Source organism: Haemaphysalis longicornis, unplaced genomic scaffold (assembly GCF_048455015.1).
Source record: "Haemaphysalis longicornis isolate Haplotype H1 unplaced genomic scaffold, Haemaphysalis longicornis Haplotype H1 scaffold_9, whole genome shotgun sequence".
In the NCBI taxonomy this organism is placed as follows: Eukaryota; Metazoa; Arthropoda; class Arachnida; order Ixodida; family Ixodidae; genus Haemaphysalis; species Haemaphysalis longicornis.
The window spans coordinates 171,986,363-172,009,825 of NW_027526460.1; the positions used below are offsets into that span (position 1 = coordinate 171,986,363).

Consider the following 23,463-nt stretch of genomic DNA (forward strand, 5'->3'; position numbering starts at 1 on the left):
AGATTTGTAGAGTTGGTGTTATGTCGCCTAAGAATTGGGCACACGCGTTTGAACCACAACTTCCTGTTGCTAGGAGGAGACCCTCCAGAACCCCGCACGGGGCACCTTGAGCAATCTTGGTGACGGTACTGGCGATACCGCGGACCCCGAGCTCCCATACGCACGCTGTATCCTACCGTGGCTAGGAGTTTTGAGGTGAAAGGTAGAAACCACAAACGGTGGCTGTCGGAGCCGTGGTCACGCTCCGGTGGATGGGCTCCCTGTCTGTTTACCAGGGAGGGAGCTCCGGGACCTCTCTCGGCATCAGGGTAAACCGAGCGAAGGAAGTACCCCCGTTCCCTGCTTTTTTTTCCATGCTGCATGGTTCTTTCAAAATTTTCTAAACCCACTGATCGGCCCCCCAAAAGGGGCCGCACCAAAGCGAACTTTCCCCCATTGCTTGCCCTATCGTTCCAAATACCTGACAACTTTCCCCGGTTCTTGATCATTGCATCCGAAGACAATACAAAGCCAGTGACATCTACATCCGTTTTCTTAATAGCTAAGTGCATTGAACGTGTTGTGGGAAAACACTACAAAGCCAAGAAACTGACCTCTGGAGAGGTCCTTGTAGAAGTAAACAACCCGGCACAATCAAAAAAGCTTCTTGAACAAACCCTCATTGGCGACCTGAAAGTCAAAGTCACTCCCCACCGAACGCTAAATACATCCCAAGGTGTGATATCTGAATCTGATCTCGGCAATGAAACTGACTCTGACATCCTCGAGGGCCTGCGCGACCAGGGCGTCATTGTAGTAAGGAGGATCACTATGCGTCGAGAAAATCAGGAAATCAAAACCAAACATGTTGTCCTCACCTTTGACCGCAGTACCTTACCCGAATTTGTGAATGCAGGCTTTCTTCGATGTACCGTCCGACCATATATCCCCAACCCGCGTCGGTGCTTTAAGTGCCAACGTTATGGGCACAGTACTAACAACTGCCGTGGGCGTTTAACGTGTGCAAATTGCTCAGAGCACGACCACGCCAAAGAGAATTGCAACAGCACTTTGATTAAGTGTCCGAACTGCAGTGGCCCGCACACAGCGTAATCAAGGACGTGTGAAACATTCAAACTTGAGAAGAAAATACTCAATATTAAAGTCAGCGAGAACATCTCTTACCTAGAAGCGCGTAAAAGGCTAAGCGCCTTTTCTTCTGCGAAGTATGCTGACGCAGCTCGCCGGGGGGCGGAGCGGCGTCTTGTCACTGCGGCCACCCAGTATTGCGAAGCAGACTTGGTGCCGCCCCAGCCCCCAAAGGTGCTGCCTAAGGCAGCCCAACCAGCTGACACAACACCTGTGGCACCCGCAAGTGTTGCGTCGGCCACGAACGCCAGGAGTGACGGCTCTGCCGTTGGTCCCATTCTTCCGGCTACCGGACCTCAGGTGGCCATGGATGTAGATGTGGCAGGTCCTTCGACCGCCTCTGGGTCCAACACGCAACAAACGATGGTGGGAGGGAATCCTTCCTCCACTTCGAACATATTCCGTGTCGGAGGCCGCAAGGACTCCATCTCGTCGCTGTCCCAGCACTCAGACGAGGACATAGACATGACACCGTCTCGGCCAGCACCTAAGGCGGTGAAAGAACAGCGCTCCATGGCCGGGCGGGGAAAAAAGCCAGCAGCCCCCCGTGTCACTGGCCCAGATCATACCTGAGTGTGGTAGGTGGTACATCCATCCCTAGTCTTCACCAGCCAAAATCTTTTTTAAACATTTATGGTAGCACAAATAGTTACGCAGTGGAACTGTAGAGGATTAATTAATAACCTAGATGATATATATGAAATCCTACACAAAACTCAAACAACTGTCATGTGTTTACAAGACTCACTTGAACCCTAAGCATACCAACTTCCTAAAGCAATACTCAGTATTTAGAAAAGACAGAGACAGCTGCTCGCACTGCTCTGGTGGCGTGGCAATAGTAATACAAAAAGCTGTCCCTTGTCAATCTATTCATTTGCGCACCGGCCTAGAAGCGGTTGCTGTTCGGGCAATTATCTTCAATAAGTTAACAACAATTTGCTCACTGTACATTCCCCCTGAATATCGTCTGTCCAGTTCCGAATTTGAGTCCCTTATAGATCAACTGCCAGAACCGTTTTTACTAGTTGGTGACCTTAATGCGCACAGCCCACTATGGGGATCGGAACGCACAGATTCCCGGGGCCGGTTGATAGAAAACTTTCTCTTGTCATCCGGAGCTTGTCTCTTTAAGAAAAAGAACAACGGAAGTATACATGTGCAGATTACGAATAGGCCATACATACGCTACTCACTCGCACCTTCTGCAGGGCAAACCACCGCCACAATGCGACAGGTGCGGACATCGCCTATCGTCAGCCATGTCTTAGTTGAGTGTGGGTACTTCCACAAGGCAAGGAAAAAGCACTTCCGGGAACTCTACACTCACATGATTCCTCTTCATCCCTCGATGTTTTTAGCTGATCAACCCTTAATTCCAAGTAAACGCCTTTTTGCTTGCCTGGGAGACATTGGCATTTTAAACCGCATATCATACCTCGTGTAACCTCGGGGCCTCTCAGAGTGGGAGGACGCTATGAGTGTCTATTTTTTTTTTACATTCTTACCCTGCCATTCCCATTTCCCCAATTTTATTGTTATTGTAAATGAGGGGCTGTATACACCCCCACACTAACCTCTTTTAAAATCGTCACATTTACAGCACCATTTTATTAAAACATCATTCAAAATGATCAACCATTGCGTTGGCGCTCTTTGGCCATTGTTGCCCTTGCGCCATAAAACAAACAGATACATACATACAGACCCTCCAGAATGTGAGCAATGTGGGAAGCGCCTTACAGTAATACACATACTTATAGTGTCCTAGTTACGAAAACAAGCGCCCGTGAATTTTTTTCCCACTTTTATAAATTGCTAATTCCATTGCACCCTGTTTTACTGCTAGGCGATGATCCCCTGGTTCTCTTGGAAAAGGTTTTTAAATTTTTGAGTGCCATCAAGCTTTTAGAAAAACTGTGATTTACCGTGTTACGTCATTTTTACATGAGCGGTTTTGTAAATTTTCGAGTGCACTGAAGCTTTTACAGAAACTTTGATTTTACCACTTTACATAATTATAACGTGAGCCTTTTACTGTAGTGTGTTCGAAATATATTACCTTGTGTCTGGCTCATTATAGCCAAATTTGGCTGCTGCGCCAATAAAATTCAGATTCAAATTCAAGTATTTGGAACAATTACACGATGTGGAAAACATGCATGAAGTTAAAAAACGGAACTCCGTGGGTGATGCTTGTTGACGTTCACGGTCAGTTATCTCTCAAAACATAAAGTTGAACTTTATTATCATCTTCTGACTTGCAATTGTAGCCTTGCTTGCAGGAATGAAGCGCGATACGCTAGTATCGTTCCCTGCAAGCTTCGGCTGTGGAGCTGTTGCACGATAAAAAAAGATGAGCACAACGAGCCTCCTCCATTGCAGCGCCACCTAAGATTTTTGAAATTAACTAGTACAAAAACTTATCGGAAACTTTGTTCGAATAGACAGTTCAATTAAGCAGCAACACTAGACATCCGGAGATACCCTCGTATGGAAACAAACCTGGAAGGCGAGCAGCTGGCAGTGTGTAAGGCCGCTTTGAAACGCTGTCCTCGTCGGAACAGATATCTGGCGACTGGGAGTGATCTTTTGACTTGCATCTGAAGTTCTTATCGCAGAAATGTGGTTAGGGTGGGGGGAAATCAGGAGTGGCATGCTTTCTTTAAGGATCAGTCGCGGACGCTCAAGGTGCCACAGTGCCGCCGCTTTGTGCCGCCGCTTCGTGCTTCATTCGTGTTCGCTTGTGTTTATTGGGTTCCATCGTTACAGTAGCAAGTGCGCGGCGAAGCATTTGTGGGTCGCTAAGAGCCTTGTGCGTGCGTTTTTTTCACGCCCGTCACTGCGATCGCACGCCGATGGAGACTTCTTCTTCGGCCAAAACAACCCCTGGCAGGAGCCTGGCGACTTGCGCCAATGGGGAGGCATGCGACATAGAAACTGCTTGCAGGTAACAAGAATCAAAGGTGTAGAACCTTTATGGGCAATCCTCGCTGCACCGATGATGATGGTCTTATCGGTGCCGGTCACCACGCGGGAGCAGCTCTCGCTCGAGCTGCTTCACGTTCCTCAGTTCACCATCTTTGTAAATAGAATATTATCGCATCATCGGGACGTCTCGGCCCTTGGTCTCTCCTATTATTTTTTATTTTGGTGCCAATAAACCCGGGAAGAAGGCCCAATGCGATTCGGAGTTAGCCGAACTTTGGCCTACGAGAAGGAGGACCCGTAGATGTCGAGGACGGACCGTTTGATGGACATATCGGCGATGTTTCTACCCGTAGCCGACCTACCGCGATGGGGAAAGACGACAAGGCACCCCCCCCCCCCCCCCCCGGTCCGAGGATTTTCTTCGATGGGACTAGAAACGGATTCCATAATCGGTGAGGGGAATGCCGCAGCGCATCGCGCAATGCAAGAAGCGCTTCATCTTCAACCCGGTTTGGACCTTGCGTAGTCCAGGATGCACACCCTGGTGGAGCACTTTGAACATATTTCCAGCTCCTCCCACTACACTGAGACACTCCTGCGATACAAAGAATCTATTGAAAGAAAGCCTATTCGTGACCACAAGAAATCTAATGATGGGTATAACTCTCCTTTTTCGCTGCAGGAACTTATGGTAGCAATCAACACATGCCGTGCTTCGGCGCCAGGAGCTGATAAAATAACATACACAATGATTCAGCACCTGCACATAGATACCCTCAATACTCCTCTCTTCTTGTACAACAAGATATGGTGTGCTGGGTACTTCCCTCATGCTTGGAAAGAGGCAATTGTGTTGGCTATATTGAAAGAGGGGAAAGATGCCTTTTCTGTGACAAGCTATCGCCCTATTGCTTTGACAAGCTGCTTGAGCAAGCTCTTTGAAAAGATGATCAATAGACGGCTTATCTATTTCTTGGAATATCATGGTGTCCTTGATAGCTGCCAGGCAGGCTTTCGCTTGGACAGGTCAACAACTGACAATCTTATAGCTGTTGAATCTTATGTTAAAGAAGCTTTTGCCCGTAAACAACACTGTATATCTGTATTTTTTGACATCGAAAAGGCCTATGACACCACTTGGCGGTATGGCATCCTGCATGACCTTAAATCTTTCGGCATTTATGGAAACATGTTAAACACGCTGGAAAGCTACTTATCAGATAGAACATTCCGGGTACGAGTTGGCGCAGCGTTATCCAGGACGTATACACAAGAAAATGGCGTTCCCCAGGGTGGAGTGCTTAGCTGCACACTTTTCATTGTAAAAATTAATACGTTAGGGAGAGCACTGCCACCCACCATTTTTTATTCAATCTATGTAGATGACGTTCACATTAGCTTCAGGTCATGCAACTCCTCTATCTGTGAACGGCAGATCCAAGTTGCTGTGAACAGACTAGCCAAGTGGGCAGACAAAAGTGGTTTTATCCTAAATCCGCAGAAAAGCACTTGTGTTCTCTTTTCCAGGAAGCGTGGGATTCATCTGCAACCAACCATACAACTTAAGGGAGTCGACATACCCGTAAAAAGAGAACACAAGTTTCTTGGAGTAGTTTTAGATGATAAACTTACATTAATCCCACACATTAAACAACTTAAAATGAAATGCATGAAGACTATGAACATCTTAAAAGGCCTTTCCCGCCAGTCATACGGTGCAGATACAACATGTCTTTTACGTGTTTTTAACAGTCTTGTCAGGTCCCGTATAGACTACGGAAGTGCAGTGTATGGGTCTGCCTCAAAAACAGCTCTAAAAATGCTGGACGCAGTGCTGCACTTGGGGCTCCGCCTGGCGTCCGGGGCTTTCCGGACGAGTCCTATTGAAAGCCTCTATGCAGAAACGGATCAGTGGTGCTTAGAGCACCAGCGTACATACATGGCACTTTTGTACTGCGTAAGGGCAACATCCTTAAATAGTCATCCGCTAAATGCTATTCTTGAAAACAAAGCGTCCGAAAGGCTGTTTTTGAGCCGTCCGTCGCTTCCTCTGCCTTTCTCTATCCGAGTGAAAGTGGATGCGCAGGAACTTGGGGTTATTTTCTCAGAATCTTACAAAGCTGACTTTGTTGAGTTCATGCCGCCTTGGCAACTGCGCCCTGTCACCTGTGACATGTCATTCAAGGAAATTTACAAAAAACATTCACCCGCAGAACTCATCCGACAACACTTCCTGCACTTGCAAAACAAATTCCCTTACACTGCCTTTTACACAGATGCCTCCAAAACTGCCACTACTGTGGCATGTGCTGCACACGGTCAAAACTTTGCCAGCACAAGGACACTAAACAGAAACACAAGTATATTTACGGCTGAGGCACATGCTATATTAATTACGCTAGAACACATAATACAAACAAAGACACAACAATCCATTATATAAACAGACTCATTGAGTGTTGTGACAGCACTGCATTATGGAAAACCAAGTAGGAACATTGTGCTGAACAGGTTAGTTAAAGAGCTAATGGCAGCCTACGCTTTAAAACAGGTCATAGTCGTGTGTTGGGTGCCTGGACACAGTGGCATTCCTGGTAATGAACTCGCAGACCAGAGCGCCGCGGCGGCGTCGACGTTCAGCAGCTTTTCTATCTTGACTGGAAACCATTCATTCGAAAGGCAATCCGACAAAGCTGGCAGCAACACTGGGACACTCAGACAGATAACAAACTCCACACTATAAAACCCCAATTAGGCAGCTACTACACAGAAAAACACAACAGAACAACGGAAGTATACATGTGCAGATTAGGAATAGGCCATACATACGCTACTCACTCGCACCTTCTGCAGGGCAAACCACCGCCACAATGCGACAGGTGCGGACATCGCCTATCCGTCAGCCATGTCTTAGTTGAGTGTGGGTACTTCCACAAGGCAAGGAAAAAGCACTTCCGGGAACTCTACACTCACATGATTCCTCTTCATCCCTCGATGTTTTTAGCTGATCAACCCTTAATTCCAAGTAAACGCCTTTTTGCTTGCCTGGGAGACATTGGCATTTTAAACCGCATATCATACCTCGTGTAACCTCGGGGCCTCTCAGAGTGGGAGGACGCTATGAGTGTCTATTTTTTTTTACATTCTTACCCTGCCATTCCCATTTCCCCAATTTTATTGTTATTGTAAATGAGGGGCTGTATACACCCCCACACTAACCTCTTTTAAAATCGTCACATTTACAGCACCATTTTATTAAAACATCATTCAAAATGATCAACCATTGCGTTGGCGCTCTTTGGCCATTGTTGCCCTTGCGCCATAAAACAAACAGATACATACATACAGACCCTCCAGAATGTGAGCAGTGTGGGAAGCGCCTTACAGTAATACACATACTTATAGTGTCCTAGTTACGAAAACAAGCGCCCGTGAATTTTTTTCCCACTTTTATAAATTGCTAATTCTATTGCACCCTGTTTTACTGCTAGGCGATGAACCCCTGGTTCTCTTGGAAAAGGTTTTTAAATTTTTTAGTGCCATCAAGCTTTTAGAAAAACTGTGATTTACCATGTTACGTCATTTTTACATGAGCGGTTTTGTAAATTTTCGAGTGCACTGAAGCTTTTACAGAAACTTTGATTTTACCACTTTACATAATTATAACGTGAGCCTTTTACTGTAGTGTGTTCGAAATATATTACCTTGTGTCTGGCTCATTATAGCCAAATTTGGCTGCTGCGCCAATAAAATTCAGATTCAAATTCAAGTATTTGGAACAATTACACGATGTGGAAAACATGCATGAAGTTAAAAAACGGAACTCCGTGGGTGATGCTTGTTGACGTTCACGGTCAGTTATCTCTCAAAACATAAAGTTGAACTTTATTATCATCTTCTGACTTGCAATTGTAGCCTTGCTTGCAGGAATGAAGCGCGATACGCTAGTATCGTTCCCTGCAAGCTTCGGCTGTGGAGCTGTTGCACGATAAAAAAAGATGAGCACAACGAGCCTCCTCCATTGCAGCGCCACCTAAGATTTTTGAAATTAACTAGTACAAAAACTTATCGGAAACTTTGTTCGAATAGACAGTTCAATTAAGCAGCAACACTAGACATCCGGAGATACCCTCGTATGGAAACAAACCTGGAAGGCGAGCAGCTGGCAGTGTGTAAGGCCGCTTTGAAACGCTGTCCTCGTCGGAACAGATATCTGGCGACTGGGAGTGATCTTTTGACTTGCATCTGAAGTTCTTATCGCAGAAATGTGGTTAGGGTGGGGGGAAATCAGGAGTGGCATGCTTTCTTTAAGGATCAGTCGCGGACGCTCAAGGTGCCACAGTGCCGCCGCTTTGTGCCGCCGCTTCGTGCTTCATTCGTGTTCGCTTGTGTTTATTGGGTTCCATCGTTACAGTAGCAAGTGCGCGGCGAAGCATTTGTGGGTCGCTAAGAGCCTTGTGCGTGCGTTTTTTTCACGCCCGTCACTGCGATCGCACGCCGATGGAGACTTCTTCTTCGGCCAAAACAACCCCTGGCAGGAGCCTGGCGACTTGCGCCAATGGGGAGGCATGCGACATAGAAACTGCTTGCAGGTAACAAGAATCAAAGGTGTAGAACCTTTATGGGCAATCCTCGCTGCACCGATGATGATGGTCTTATCGGTGCCGGTCACCACGCGGGAGCAGCTCTCGCTCGAGCTGCTTCACGTTCCTCAGTTCACCATCTTTGTAAATAGAATATTATCGCATCATCGGGACGTCTCGGCCCTTGGTCTCTCATATTATTTTTTATTTTGGTGCCAATAAACCCGGGAAGAAGGCCCAATGCGATTCGGAGTTAGCCGAACTTTGGCCTACGAGAAGGAGGACCCGTAGATGTCGAGGACGGACCGTTTGATGGACATATCGGCGATGTTGCTACCCGTAGCCGACCGACCGCGATGGGGAAAGACGACAAGGCACCCCCCCCCCCGGTCCGAGGATTTTCTTCGATGGGACTAGAAACGGATTCCATAATCGGTGAGGGGAATGCCGCAGCGCATCGCGCAATGCAAGAAGCGCTTCATCTTCAACCCGGTTTGGACCTTGCTTAGTCCAGGATGCACGTTGAAAAACTGGAAATAACATGAGCAAAAGAGCGGATAGCGCGAGCACTGTGCAAAGAAGCAAGAGCAACATGAGGCCTGTGGCGTTAGCGATGTGTTGACGAGGTTGCTGCATGAGCTAAGGAAATATGAAGTTAGGTTGAGATTATTGAATGAAGAAATAGAACCGTTTATCGACATTGACCATCTAGACGAAGACGTTGCTACAAATATTGACTATGAAGACAAAATTAAGCATGTTAAGCGTCTCGGCGTGGACTGCGCCGACATTCTATGCGTGGGTTTAAAAGACGGCACCGGCGGCAGTTTTCCCGTCTGACTGCCTCACCGGTTCGAACTTGGCCGAAGTTGATGCACCGACAAGACGTGGACTCGCTACCGGTTCTTTAGTGCCGGGTAAGATGTAGAAACTTTATGGAGAATCCTCGCCGCACCCATGATGATGGTCTTATCGGTGCCGGTAACCACGCCGGAGCAGCTCTCGCTCGAGCTGCTTCATCTTCCTCGGTTCGCCATCTGTGTAAATAGAACATCATTGCATCATCGGGACGTCTCGGCCCTTGGACTCCTCTTACTTTGTAAAATGTCGTCGAGTTGAAACGTTGTTGCCAAAAATCAAATTGGGGGGTTTTGCATTTCTACCACAGCTATGAGGGTGCCGTAGTGGAGGGCTGTGGAGTAGTTTTTACCACCAAGAATATGTAACGTGCACCGCAACCGCGAGATTGACACGTGGGAACTTTCACCTCCATCTTGCAAACAGCCGCTGCCGCCCGTCCCGTCCACTCCCTTCTTGGGCTCCGCAGAGCACCACCTTAGCCACCGCGGCGGGTGAAACGTGTATTGCTTCACACGTGCCTGCAAGTTTTTTAGAAAACAATTGATATATAAGTTACCGTTAAAAATGTGAAGATATTAGACATACAACAGGAAATGAAGCCTCTAATCACAACTCCATTTGACAACAAAACTTACAGTTGTGCTCAAAAAGCCAACAACTTAACTTTTTATGAGTGCCTGTAAACCTGCACTGGACAATGTATTTGACCAATAGATTTCCCCTATTGGTCTATTAGGTTCATACAACCAATACCAATTGGTTGTGACAATATTACAATGTATCAAGTGGTAACACTATGACACAATGTGACACTATCAGACCAATAGATTTTGTATTGGTCCTAAACAGAACCAGTAGCCTAAACTATAGAACGAATACACTATTTCTATTGTACCAATACAAATTTTCATTGGAATGTTTCTAGGGTACGGTATTTAGAACATTGTAGGTCGACCCTTTTTTTTCAAATTTGACAATCCAATGTTGGGGGGTCGACTTAGAATCGAAATCGAACTGTCTACCGCTAGTAACGGCAAGAAACGAGAAATCGGGGGTGCTACAAGGTGGGGACAGTTTGAACCCTCGTTCTCATGGTTATGGTCTAAAGTGTGAACAGCATGGGGCGTTTTCTGCTCGCGAACATGCGCCGCGCTGACGCTGCCGCGAATACCACCCGCATGCTGCGCGCGACGCGATCGGCGGCGGCAACATGGCGGCGTCACCAGACGCGAAGAGGTGCGCGTAACTCCAGCGACCGCTCTTTAAAATATCGCTGAAGGCACAAACGAAGGCGTTTGTGCAGGAAAGGAGCTGATAATGTGGTCTAAAACGAACCTATAAAGCATCATCCGCGCCACTAGGGAAAGTGCCAATCAAATATCTGCCACTGTGGTAAGCCTAAACATCTCCTCCGGCGATAGCCGGCTGTCCTGAGCGCTTTCAAACTGCCGCCATGAAGAGCGCGCCTCCCCATTGGGGCTATTCGTCAGGCTCCTCCCACTGCCGCCCTCGTCACGCGTCATACCGACGTAGAACTAGAAGCCGTCGTGCGCGCAGAATCGGCTACGCCGGCGTGAAAAAGTCGCCAGCGCACGACGCTCACAAATCGCGTGCAAAAAATGCGTCAAAAAGGTTTCTCATAAACAAAATGAGTATTAGCGAATTCCTTCATTCAATGAGCGGCGCTAACGTAGCCCAAATCATATCACATTGTTTAGTGCACTTCAGAACGCGATGGTGAGAGGTTAGTCGCTCAAAAGTATATCGCTCGCGGCCGCTTCCGTCGGGCGCCATGTTGTTTGTTTTGGTGTCGCGCGGCAGTGGCCGCTGCCGGTTGCTTCGATGGTTGTCATCTCGCAGCGAATGTATTCTTCCTGCCTACCCCACAGCGCATGCATGGATATTTCGGGTGCTTATACAAAAGCTTTTCTTTTTTAGCATCCACCGCGTATACCGCGAGCGCAGGGCTTTTGTGGGAGCATCGATCATTGATGGTAGAGCCGCCGTGTGGGTTGACGGAAGAGCGTCTCTTTGTGATAGGATTTTCTAGCCGGCGCTCGCATTTCCTTTTTTTGAGAGATACAACTTTTGGAGGTCGACCTATATTCGAGTCGACTTACAATCGTGTAAATACGGTATGTTTAACGGTAGGCAATGCGTAGTTACACCACTTTAGCATTGTACGAAGGACGGTTAAAAAAGCGTCGGTGGTCTCATCTGGTTGCTGTGTCTACTTGTGGAAGCGAGCAACTCCTTGACGGTGTTACGAATCGGCCAACGCCGCCGTATTTTCCCGCATCAGCGTCCACGTGCGAAGCCACCACGTGCGCCACTGCCGTCAGGCGCCAGCGTTGCGGTGAGTCACGCCTCGACATGCCCGGCTCAGACGTTTCGCTATCGGCGCGATCAACATTCGATAGCGCGGCCCCGGCACCTTTCAAGGACACTCTCTCCCCTCTCTCGGACTCCACGTGCGCCGAGGCTATGAATGACTCACGAACTGTGGAAAGAGCGTTCTGTGTGTCTGTGATGTTCGTGGCGTGTGGCTACTTGTTCGCGTTTGACCATTGTTGCTTTTGGGTATAAATAGAAGCAGCCCCAAACGCTAAAAATCATTCCTGTCTGAGCAGCGAATCCATGCGGTCGCTCTGCTCGAGTCCTGTATTGTAACCTCGCCCGTCGGGGCATTGTATGTTTGTTTTGGCTTCGGCTCACCTCTCGCTATGAAAAGTAAACAGTTACGTTAGCCAACTGCTTCTGGACTTCTTCACGGCTGCAACAGCGGCTGGCCGCTCGCATCATACACGCTACCACTCGTATGTCGGAGGCCACGGAGCTGGGATCGGGTGCCTCCGCCCGGTCGCAACAACTGGAGTCAGCGCTGCGATGACACGGTTGCAACAACGGGCAGCCAAAAGGACTGGTGAAGGCCTTCTTGACAGCCGATAAGTACTCGGCTTCTGGCAGCGTTGTCCATGCTCTTGCTTGCGGCCCCATGCAGCCAGGCATGGACCGCGTCGGCGCTTTCTGCACCGCTGCAGAGGGTCCCGATGCATAGCTGAAGTCCCCGAACTGCAGCAGCCACGCTGGCACTTGGACTGTCCGAGTCGAATGGTGGTGGTGGGCGTAGCGCAGCCAATCAGTGGCGTGCCTCCAGCCGTGAACGTAAAAACAGCTGATCACAGATTGAGTGGTCACTGTACGAGCTACACTACAAACGACACCTGCTGGTTTCTGCATGCGGGCACAAACAGTCGAGGGATGTATGCCATCTGCCAGGCGCACAGGCCACATGTGGGGCCTACCAAGTGCTTCCTGTGCGGACAAGAATTGCAGAGGAACTCTTGCAGATACCAGCGAGAGCCCCGTCTTTGCGGAAACCGTTATTTACTGGCACTACTTTTCCCCACCAAACACGAGGGCAGGTTCTCCTCAACAAGAAGATAACGACAGAGGTGCCCATCATGCCCAAGTAGACATAGTGGCGCAAAGGATGAGCTTTCGGTGACATAACCAGTGTAGCGGCAGCTTTTAGCACCCCGCATGGTTGAGGGAAAGGTTTCCACTTTCATCGCCGCCTCTCAGAACTCGAGTTGTATTCACAGTAACACACAGTGAGTCTTGTGATGGGTAGAGCTCCATGCATAACTGGTGGTGCCCCTGTGCTGCAGTTCGGGGCAGCACGTTAGAAAAAGTATTGAGCGTGGCATTGATGAATAGAGCGGCCTAGACGAATTCCCAGGGTACACTGCGAGGAGGGTGCAGTTGAACAGGGACTGTGGGGGGAACACTTGTGCGAGGAGAGAGCTCGAGCGGATGCCCCTGTGCCCCGCAGGTGTTCCCCAAGGAGTACCAGCGAGCGCTGCGCCAGCTGGCCGAGGAGGCATCCCAGAAGGACCGGCGGCTGCCTGCCCCCGCTGCTGCTGCAGTGGCCGCCCAGGAGAAAGTGGCCGACATCGAGGAGGTGGTCGCCGATGGGGACCGTAAGAGGCAGCAGCAGGAGAACCTCGACAAGACACGGTAAAGGCCCCGTGCGGCCAGGGTCATCGCTAACTTGAAACAACACCAGAGGCACGCACGGCACCGACCGAAGCCTCGAAACATGACTGGCTGATTGTAGCGGGGCCATTTTATTGCACCAGTAGGAATGCTGTGTTGCATGAAAGTTTGCAGCTTTTTCGGATAAAAGTGTCTCTTGGTGCTGGAATGGAGTTGAAGGAGTGGCCAAATTGAGCAAGCTCGTATTTTGTCTGCATGACTACGTGGGATACTCCAGAGTTGATAATCTATTTCGCATGTAAAAAGCAAACGATTTTCAGTGGAAAATATTTGTTGTGTCCATTTGGTTTTGTGCATGTCTCAAAGCGTGCAGGATAGCAGTGGGAAAATTAGCTGCGCAATGCCCATTCCCTCGTTGTCGCTTTCGTTGTTGCTTTGTCGCTTTCGTGTGTGCAGAGCGAGCATACCCCCTTCTCTGCTGCAGGGGCTTCATGAAGTACAGGCGGGAGGCGGAGCCGTACCGGCCCGCCCTGCAGCGCATCCAGGACTGGAAGGAGATCTACAACCGGGCAGGGGTCCGCAAGAACATCCGCGTCCAGGCCGCCAGGTGTCCTTCTCTCACTGTGCCACTCTGTTCCCAACTGGGGACCGAGTGCGGGCCCTGTTCTCAACTTTGTCAATTTTCCCTGAATTCGGGAGTTCACCAGATGCTTTCGCTGACAAAACGGCTGTGCATGCTGTCGTCATTTTGACGTTCCATTACGTTTAATGGCACCAGTTCCAAACTTTTGCCTTATTTGTTCGCTGATGAAAGTGCATATGTCTTGGCCGGCACTGAAAAGCTAGACATAATGCAGCAGACATGGCAAGGTAGGCCTGTTATTGCTATTCAACAACTAGGTGGCTTATAGGTTACGCCCTTCCTGTGATTGGCTAAGAATACGTGACGTAATATAAACAGTTGCGGAAACGTATGCGTCACACATTGGGGACTTCAGCCTGCGTAAATGTGACGTGATGTTACGTAACAGCTTGCAAATGGAGACTGCCTTCACCGTGAAATAGGGAAAAATAATTCACCGACCTTCAGCGGCATAAAATCCCCGTGAATTCGCAACAGACGCAGTTTCACACACATTTTAAAACTTTTCTAACAAAAGAGTTGTAGTATTTACTGTTGACAAGCCAGCAGTACTGGGCCATAAGAATAACATGCTGTATTTTGTTTTAACCATTAGCAATAACATAGCAATTACTTGTTTGGTGTAACAGCAACACAACAGGGCTGTTGTGTTGCTACAGCAACACAACAGCAACAAAACAAGCCTCTCCAAGACAAAGTTAACCAAATGCATGGCGTTTGTCCACACTCCTCCTAGTAAGCAGGAGGGTCACATGATCGAATTCACAAGTAAAATACCAAAGTCTGACTTTTATTCTTTACTGCGCTTGACGAATGAGTGAATCAGCAGAATCGGAACGCTCCATCATCAACAGGCGCAGCGTTGCGGTCCTTAATTTTGTCATGCAAGCGATGGCCACGGCTGTCTTCTTCTGTAGTGACGCCGTAAACTTGCAGCATGGCAGCAAACGATAGTGTGGTGGCGGTGATGGTCGGGAAGGTTGCAATGCAACAGAGCTTGCATTGAAGCAGAGAGCTCAACTATGTTTTGAACAAGCGATTTCAACAAGCGACTGAAAGAAACAAATATATATAGATAGAGGAAAAATGGCTATGTGATGTTCTTCCGACTTAGCCCAAGTTGTGCCAATATGTCTACTTAGGCCAAGTTGTGAACCCAGACCATAACCATGAGGCAGAGATAATTCGAAGGATAAAAATAGGGTGGAGGGCATTCGGCAGGCATTCCCAGATAATAAATGGCAGCCTACCATTGCCCCTTAACAAGAAAGTGTATAACATCGGCATCTTACCGGTACTCACCTACGGGGCAGAAACTTGGAGGCTCATTGAGACAGTTCAAATTAAATTGAGAACGACTCACCAGGCAGTGGAGCGGAAGATCATGGGTGTAACATTAAGGTACAAGAAGAGAACGGAGTGGGCCAGGGAACAACCGCGTGTTACGGACGTATTAGTAGACTTTAAGAAGAAATCAATGTAGGCAGGGCATGTAATGCGAAGGCAAGATAACCGTTGGTCATTAAGAGTAACAGAGTGGATCCCTAGAGAAGGCAAGCGTTGCAGGGGGCGGAGGAAACGTAGATGGGCAGATGAGATCAAGAAGTTTGCTTGGATAAATTGGTCGCTGTTAGCAGAGGACCGGGGTAATTGGAGAATAATGGGAAAGGCCTTTGCCCTGCAGTGGGCGTAGATATGCTGCTGGTGGTGATGATGATGATGATGATGATGATGTTCTTTAGTTTCACTCGCTTTTGGATCAAGGTTACTTGATTGCCTTGTGGTGCTGCTGCTAATTTTAACCTTATGGAGTGTGCCTGTCTTCCCAGCCTCAGCTGCCGTCCAAATATTTATGGTGCATGACATTTGTTGTTTTTGTATCTCTTATGTGCACTACCTGTAGCATCACATTACTCTGCATGTTGTCAGAGGTCAACGTGAACATGTCACTGGTTCTCTACACAAAAAAATCATCCGCGGAGTTGAGAACAGGGCCCTGTGGCTGACCAAGAGAAAACTGTAGCTGGTCCCATCTGGTGTTTGGTTGAATTTACCATAAACCAGCTGGGACCAGGTGTTATTTTCTCTTGGTTGGTGCACACCCTGCTGCACTAAACGTTTGCCCGTGTGTTGTGTGCGTGTCTCGGTTCTCTGAATCAGAAAATTGCTGCTATACTGTGCGGGCACGTTAACACCGGCGTCAAAGCAGATGTGAATTGCCGCGCTGAAAGCATATCACCTTACATCGATTGGCCCAGCCATGAAGGCGGGCGCCGTGAAATGTTGTAGTTGATGTGCACTGTCGTAGCCGCGTGAATCCAATCTCAAAGCAGGCGTCATGAACATTAAGGTTTGGTGCGAGTATGGCAGTTGGGCATAGAGCTGTTTTAGCTTCATCAAAACCCACTTCATCAAAACATAAACAATGACAGCGCGTTACCGTATAAGTCGGAATATGGGTTGAAGTTTTTACCGAAATATTTCTCGACTCCTCGACCTACATTGGCATAATAATAGTTGTCATCTCGCAACCAGGCAGACCATCGGGCCCGTCAGAACCACAACGGCACCGTCGCCACTGACATCAATCGGATGCGTGGCCATTGTTGCTTCCCTCGCGGTCAGTGAGCGTGACATTTTCTTCTTGCTCAACATCACTTGGCATTTAAAAGAAAGGTCGTGTAGCGTGCCCGAGCCAATGGCATACCACTTTCGGTGTCACCAAAAGGAGTGTGCGCTACTGGTTTGGAAGAAACTGGAGAACAAGGTGGCCACTTTTGTCCGCGAGCATCAGGCGACGTCACTACGAAAGAGACGGGCGGGGACAACCCCAGGACGCCGGCTGGCCGCTTGCACGCACCGGCTTCGCGACGTTCGGCACGTGGCTGTCCCATGCTGGGTTCTCGCTTCCTGCGGCGGGTGTAAGAAGTGCTCCGCAAGCGATTACCCGGGCTGCACCGAGGGCGACTTGCCGTGTGCGAGGCAGCCATGCAGAAGCGGTCCTCTATTGCTCTAAAGCGCTTATAGCTTCAGTAAAACTTTATTTCCAATTTTTTGGCCACGAGGTTGACCTATATTCCCACTTCCACAGTAGTTGTGCTCATCGTTGTGGCCGCTCTAGGCGCACTTGGCTCTGTAGCTGTGTGGTCTGTTGACATGTGGTGGTGTGTCCTCTGAATGCTGCAAACTGAGCGTACCTTGATATAAGTGGATGATGCTGTGGGCTGGTTGCGCTAGTGTCTACTAAGAAGTGCGGTTTTACAGTGGAATCTCAATCATACGAATCTCAAGGGGCGGCAAAAATATTCGTGCCACCCGAAAATTCGTATCATCAGAAAACGAGAAAAAGTGGAATAGTCCCGCGCATGTCAGAGGCGCAAGTAGCCTCAGCGACAGCTTGTAACCTTTTGGTAAAACGCAGCTGAAGGTGTAAACGAAATCGCTCATGCGGGAAAGGTGCTCACATTGTGGGAGAAAACTGCGCTATAGGCTCTGGACAGCGAAGTTTGCCGCGCGATCGCAGCGCCAGCCGCGACAGACACGCGCAACTCTGAGTCGGTCCCGCCGCGCCGACCGCCTTCAGCGCCAGTGAACGCAACTTAGCAAAAAACGTTTGTTATACCGTTATTTGCGTGTATAAGTACTACATAGAGCAACAAAGTCATGCAAAATGTTATACAGTCGGGGGAAGCCTCCAAATAAAACGGGGCACTGATAAAATGCTGTCGCCTCGCTGCCGAGCCGTAGGCTAGCACAACTGGGAAGCATGTGTTCAAGGCTTTGCATTCTCCCGCGGATTGTTCTTCTCTATTTTTTTTTTCGGAGATACCGATCATGGTTACTGAATCTTGAAAGGCCCATATTAAGCGAGCGGATTACATGCTGCCTTGGTGTACGAGAAGCTTGCTAGTAGGGTGGCCAGCAGGCGGTAAATACACACAAATGCGCATTAAATTTGGTAACAAAGAGGGCCCCCGAACACAGGTATAGCAGAGTAGTTTATCACCCAGCGGTTCTACTCTGCTTCATCTAATATGCTTATACCGCCGAATTAAATACATATAACCACATATGGGCGCGGACACTTATTGGCGTTAATGTTCCCAAATGTTTCGCGAGAATTTGGACAGCGTAAAATCACCGCCTCTTCTTGCAAAAGAAACAATGAAATTATTGTCTAAGCCACTGAAAAGCAACAAAAAATAGAGCTAAGACGTTCCGCAATCAAAGTTGGAACAATATGTACATAGGAAAAAAAATTTTCGCGTTCGGGGAGGAGGAGGAGGAGGACAAACTTTATTTATCCCATCCGTTGTGATTGCGGTCACTCCGGACCAGTGAGGGGTGTACTCAGGGAACTAAATTTTTTCTCCCGTGACTTTTGTTGCAAAAGTGTTGATCGTAATAAAAGCGCTACTATTCCTTCCTAAGGGAGGTCTCCTGCCGAACCGTTGGCATGGAGAGAAAAAAAATACGCGAATATGAATATTCCGTAATTTATTCCGATACGCCTATTAGATGTTCTGCTTACCCCTCCCCCATCCCATCCCTGTCCAAAGGAATTTCTTGTGATAGCCTTCTCGTGATGAGTTTCTTTTTTGGGGGCGTGTTTACGTATATGCAACTAACGTACTGGGCTACAACTGGAAGCCCAAAAGTTTCTCGGCGAAGCGGGCACTAATTAACGTCCGCACTTTCGCTATACCCCAACAAACGTGAATTTTAGACTGTTACATGTTGGAGCATCACATTCGGATCAAAGACGTATATGTAACTCCCGTGTGGTCCAGAGTCGCATGCAAGTGCACTCACATGGATGGTATACCCCGCGCGGAAACATCGCGCAACGTCTGATATATTTGCAGACAAAGCCTCCTCTTTAGTGGAGTGAGCAATATAAATTACGTTTTCTTTTGAAGCGAAACATGCTGATCTTGAGAAAGGTTTGCCCCGCAGTCAGGCTGTACAAGCGTTTCTCTTCTGGGCATCACGCCTATGCGGCCTTCATATGCCTTCTCATACGTGAGTTCAACCAAATAAATCCTTCTCCATTCACATGCACTACGTGGCAGGATTACTTTACAATCTCTTACTTCGTTTTAAGCTCAAAAGGGGCGACTAGTATGCTTAATCCGCGCTGCAAAAAGAAGAGCGCCCCCGAGCCAGCAGCGTACCGTCTTGCGGGGACCGACCCAGTGTTGCGCATACTGCCGAAGGGGGCGCTGGGTGTCGCGGGCTCCGTGTCGCCCTCTGGACGCTGTCCGGAGCCTATAAAATGCCATCCTCGCCATATATCCGCCGCGGAGGTGGCCCCGCCAGCTCCTGCGAGAGCTTGGAAATGGCTGCCACGGGGCACGTGTCTCCCTATTGGCGCAAGTCGTGAGGCTCCTCCCTGCCGTTCGCCGCAACCGAGGCAGAGGCTGGCGCCGGGGTGCTGGCCCGAATCGTCAACGCGGGAGTAAAATGAACGCGTGCTGATCGTCGACGCGACTTGCGCACACGAATCGCATATGATTCGTGCGCGTAGGTGCTGCGCGCACGCTTTTTTCTCGCCCGCGTTGACGACTTCGCCCCCGCGACAGATTCTACCTCGCTCGGAAAATGACGCCCGACGCGCGCGGCAGTGGGAGGAGCAGGAGGAGCATGCCGACTTGAGCCAATGGCGAGGCGCACTCTTCATGGCAGCAGCTTGAAAACGCTCCGGACAGCCCGCTTGCCCCGCCGGAGATGTTAGGCTTACTAAGGTTGCGTATATTTCATTGGCGCTTTTCCTAGCCGCGCGGACGATGCTTTATAGTGTCGTTTTCGCCCACATTATCAGCTCCTTTACTGTACAAGCGACTTCATTTGTTCCTTAAGTGGCATCTTAAAGGGCAGTGAGAAGCAGTCGATCGAGGTAGCCGCAGCACTTCGCGGCCAATGACGCCGCCATGTTGCCGTCGCTTGCTGCTATTGTGAACACCCCACGAGGAGAATTACCTTCTGCGTGGGGTGTGCCCGTGCACAACCAAGGCCGCACGGCCGTACCAACACTCCCGCCTCCCGTCCACGCCGCAGTCGCCTGCTCGCGGCTCGCGTGTTTGTATCACCCGCACCGGAGTGGTAAATGTGTATGGATCATCCGAATTTTTTTACATTGCATACAATGCATTTTCGCCGGGGAATTTTGAAAATTCGTATCACAACGAAATTTGTATCAACTGAATTCGTATCACCGAGATTCCACTGTATTTATAGCAGTGTCTGCTGGTTTTCAGTTTTCCGCAGAACGCCTTGAAAGAAATGCAGCGCTGAAAGTGCAAATACTGCAGTAAAATCTTGATGATACGAACCTTGCAGGACCGCAAAAAATATTCGTATCATCCGAAATTTGTATGAACCAAAACAGGCCAAAAAAATTGAGCACTAAAAAGTTTTTGTTTATTTCGTTTCTTACTTTCGTGTGAAGAAATCCGAGACGTTTTTTTTTGCTTTTTTTAACCCCTATGTCACCAAACGGTCTTCTGGATTTTTGTCTCCTAACTCGCGATGCCCAAGCTCACTACAGGAGCATTTTTGCAAGCGCTTCGTGCGCGTCGTCGTAGCGCGCGCGATATTTTCACGCCAGCATCAGCGATTCCGCGCCCGCGGCCGCCTGTGCCTCGTTCAGAAGATGACGCGAGACGCCCGTGGCAGTGGGAGGAGCCTGGCGACTTGCGCCAATGGAAAGACATGCGCCTTATGGTGGCAGTTGCGAAGCGCTCGAGACAGCCGGCTGGAACCTATCTATTAACGTTGGGCTGGCTCCGCCAGTGATGTGTAGGCCTAGCACCCCGGCAGATATTTCATGGGCGTGTTCACTAGCAGCACGGATGATGTTTTATAGCACCGTTTTCGCTCACATTATTAGCTCATTTACCGCACAAGAAACTTCGTGAGTGCTTTGGGCGGAATTTTAAAGAGCGGTTAGAAACGATCGCTCGAACGCCCCGCACCACTTCGCAACCGAAGTCCCAGCCATGTTGCCGCGGCCGGCCGTGCCCGCACACCATGGGGGTGGTTTCGCGGCGGTGTCAGCGCGCCTGTCTAGTGCGCGGCACGTTTTCGGGAGCAGAAAACAACCCGGCCGTTTCTGGAGAAGGAGTGACAAAGAGGGGAGAGGGAGGCCGTACGTCGCCGTCGCTTCGTTGCTCGGCAGTCGGGTGCCTCGCCGGCTCGTTGGTATCATTCGCCAAGCCGCGCAGGTCCGTTCGTAAGAGCCGAAATTTTTCCCATTGCAAACAATGCAATTTTGCCGAGACTTATGAGAAATTTGTATTATCTCGAAATTCGCATGACCCAGCATCGTATCATCAAGATTTCAGTGTATACCTCTCGCAGTAACAGAAATCGTTACAGGAAATGCCAAAGTATAAACAGTACGGGCTTGTGTGTTATGATTTTGGGTATTGGAGCAAATATGGAGCAAATAAGGATTTTGTTCAACTACTTGCATATCGAAGCGAATCTTTTCAAATCCAAGCGAATGTTTGTCAATTTCCAATAAGAAAACAGAAATGTGCAACTTTTTTAAGCACAGTTCAACCATAGCGTGTACAGAAATAATAGGCTTATTTAGAAGAGTTCGCAAAACTGTTCTATGGCATATGGTAAATATACAAAAGCTATTCTGCAGTTTGTAAGATTATTTATGGTACCATATTCTGTATGGGGTCAACTTTCATACGTCAACCACAAGTGTTTCAGTGTTTGTATATTGAGAGTATGTATTCTGACAAGCTGAGATTAACGCTGTTGTCGTTAGGTAGGCGTGAAAAATTAGCCTGGTACCATTTGTGCATGCCTTTATCCATGGCGTGATGGTTGTACATTTCCACTTGCTGGTGGTACTTCCCAGAAATTGTATTTTTGCAATGTTCTGAAGGTGTCCCTGCACACACATGCGCATGGGCAAGAACCTTAGTAGGGAGGCAACTGATTTTGTTCGCGTATATTTTCTCTACCCCAAATGAAAGCGCCCCTCTTGAAACACCTTAACGCGCAACGGTTTTGGTGATAGTGCTCTAGAAATTTTTGCAGTGTCACGTTTGTGTGCTACGAACCGCCACCTTTCAGATTTTAGAAAGTTTAGTGCCAAATGGAAATTATTTCTGCCAGTTGGCTTATAAATCTCTTCTGGTTACCCCCACTCTATAAAACGCTGGCTTTCATCTGAGCTGGAGCACATATGGTAGTCGACAAAAATCTGTTGTCTGTCTTTTTAAATGTCTTGTTTGCAGTCAAGAGTAGTGTGAAGGTATCAAGACTGGGCGCGGGCTGGTGGGCAGCTTCCGAAGTGATGCAGCGCCGTCTGGGAGCCTGTTGTTTCCCTTAGGTCCCGTGAGGGAGAAAAAGGAGCGTAACAGGTTTATTGAGGCGTTCTTAGAGCCCAGACTTGAGTGGTGACTGGGAGGCGAGAGAAGGAAGAAGGAGTGCTGTGTTGTGTGCGTGTGCAGGTGCATGGAGTGCGGCGTCCCCTTCTGCCAGTCGTCTCACGGCTGCCCTCTGGGCAACATCATCCCCAAGTGGAACGACCTCGTCTTCCGGGTGAGGGAGGCCTTGGAGAGAGGCTGCTCGGTGGGGGGAACATGAGGCATTCGGGCTGAAAGGGGCGTGAAGACTTAGCGTAATTTGAAGCGACCCGCTCACCCTGCCCATTTGCAGCCCTGAAAGGTGGTCTTTTTAAACCCCTCCAAAAAAGGTAACAATGGCCAAAGGGCTTTCGGGATTCACGCCATGAAAAGAGCGGTGATGCACAAATATACACGAATCTAGGCAAGCCTTGATTCTCAGCCCACCCCTGAAATACTGGAGGTAAGAAAAGGCAAAAAATACTTCCTTAAACGTGAGTCGGCCAAAATATGCGGGTTGGCCAGAGCCGCAGAGTTAAGGTGACATTTATGAGTAGCGAATGTGCTTGGTTTCCCTCAGTGTCTTTATCACTGCCTCTGACTTTCCCCCTCTCAGCCTCGTGGAGTGTGCTGCTGTCGGGTGCATTGGCACTGGGGCACTGTGTGAACGGTCAAGCGGTGCGGGACACCATCAGTGCCAATTTGCAGTTTCCCCGCCCCCTCCCCCGCCGGAGGTTTCACCCCCCCGTGCCAGCGCACGTGTGCGCCCAGAGGCCCCGTTACAGTGCAATCAATCGGTTTATTTCCCAGAAATACATCTGGAGAGGTCCATGGGCTAAAAGCAGACTTAACCGCTTGACTGCGCCCATGAACCCTTACACAACAGTGTCAGTATAACGCAGGGAGCTTTTATACAAACTCTAACAAAATGAAACCTATGGATACACAC

At 48.9% G+C, this 23,463-nt stretch overlaps 1 protein-coding gene across 4 annotated transcripts in view; it reads left to right on the forward strand.

The window, feature by feature from the left end:
• Positions 1–23,463, forward strand: part of LOC144151392 (uncharacterized) — a 458,541-nt gene that overhangs the window by 335,337 nt on the left and 99,741 nt on the right. For all 4 annotated transcript variants that reach the window (XM_077682433.1, XM_077682432.1, XM_077682435.1 and 1 more), the window contains 3 exons: positions 13,339–13,523; positions 13,987–14,109; positions 22,620–22,710. In XM_077682433.1, the coding sequence (XP_077538559.1) occupies positions 13,339–13,523; positions 13,987–14,109; positions 22,620–22,710 (399 nt within the window). The remainder of the gene's footprint in view (positions 1–13,338; positions 13,524–13,986; positions 14,110–22,619; positions 22,711–23,463) is intronic.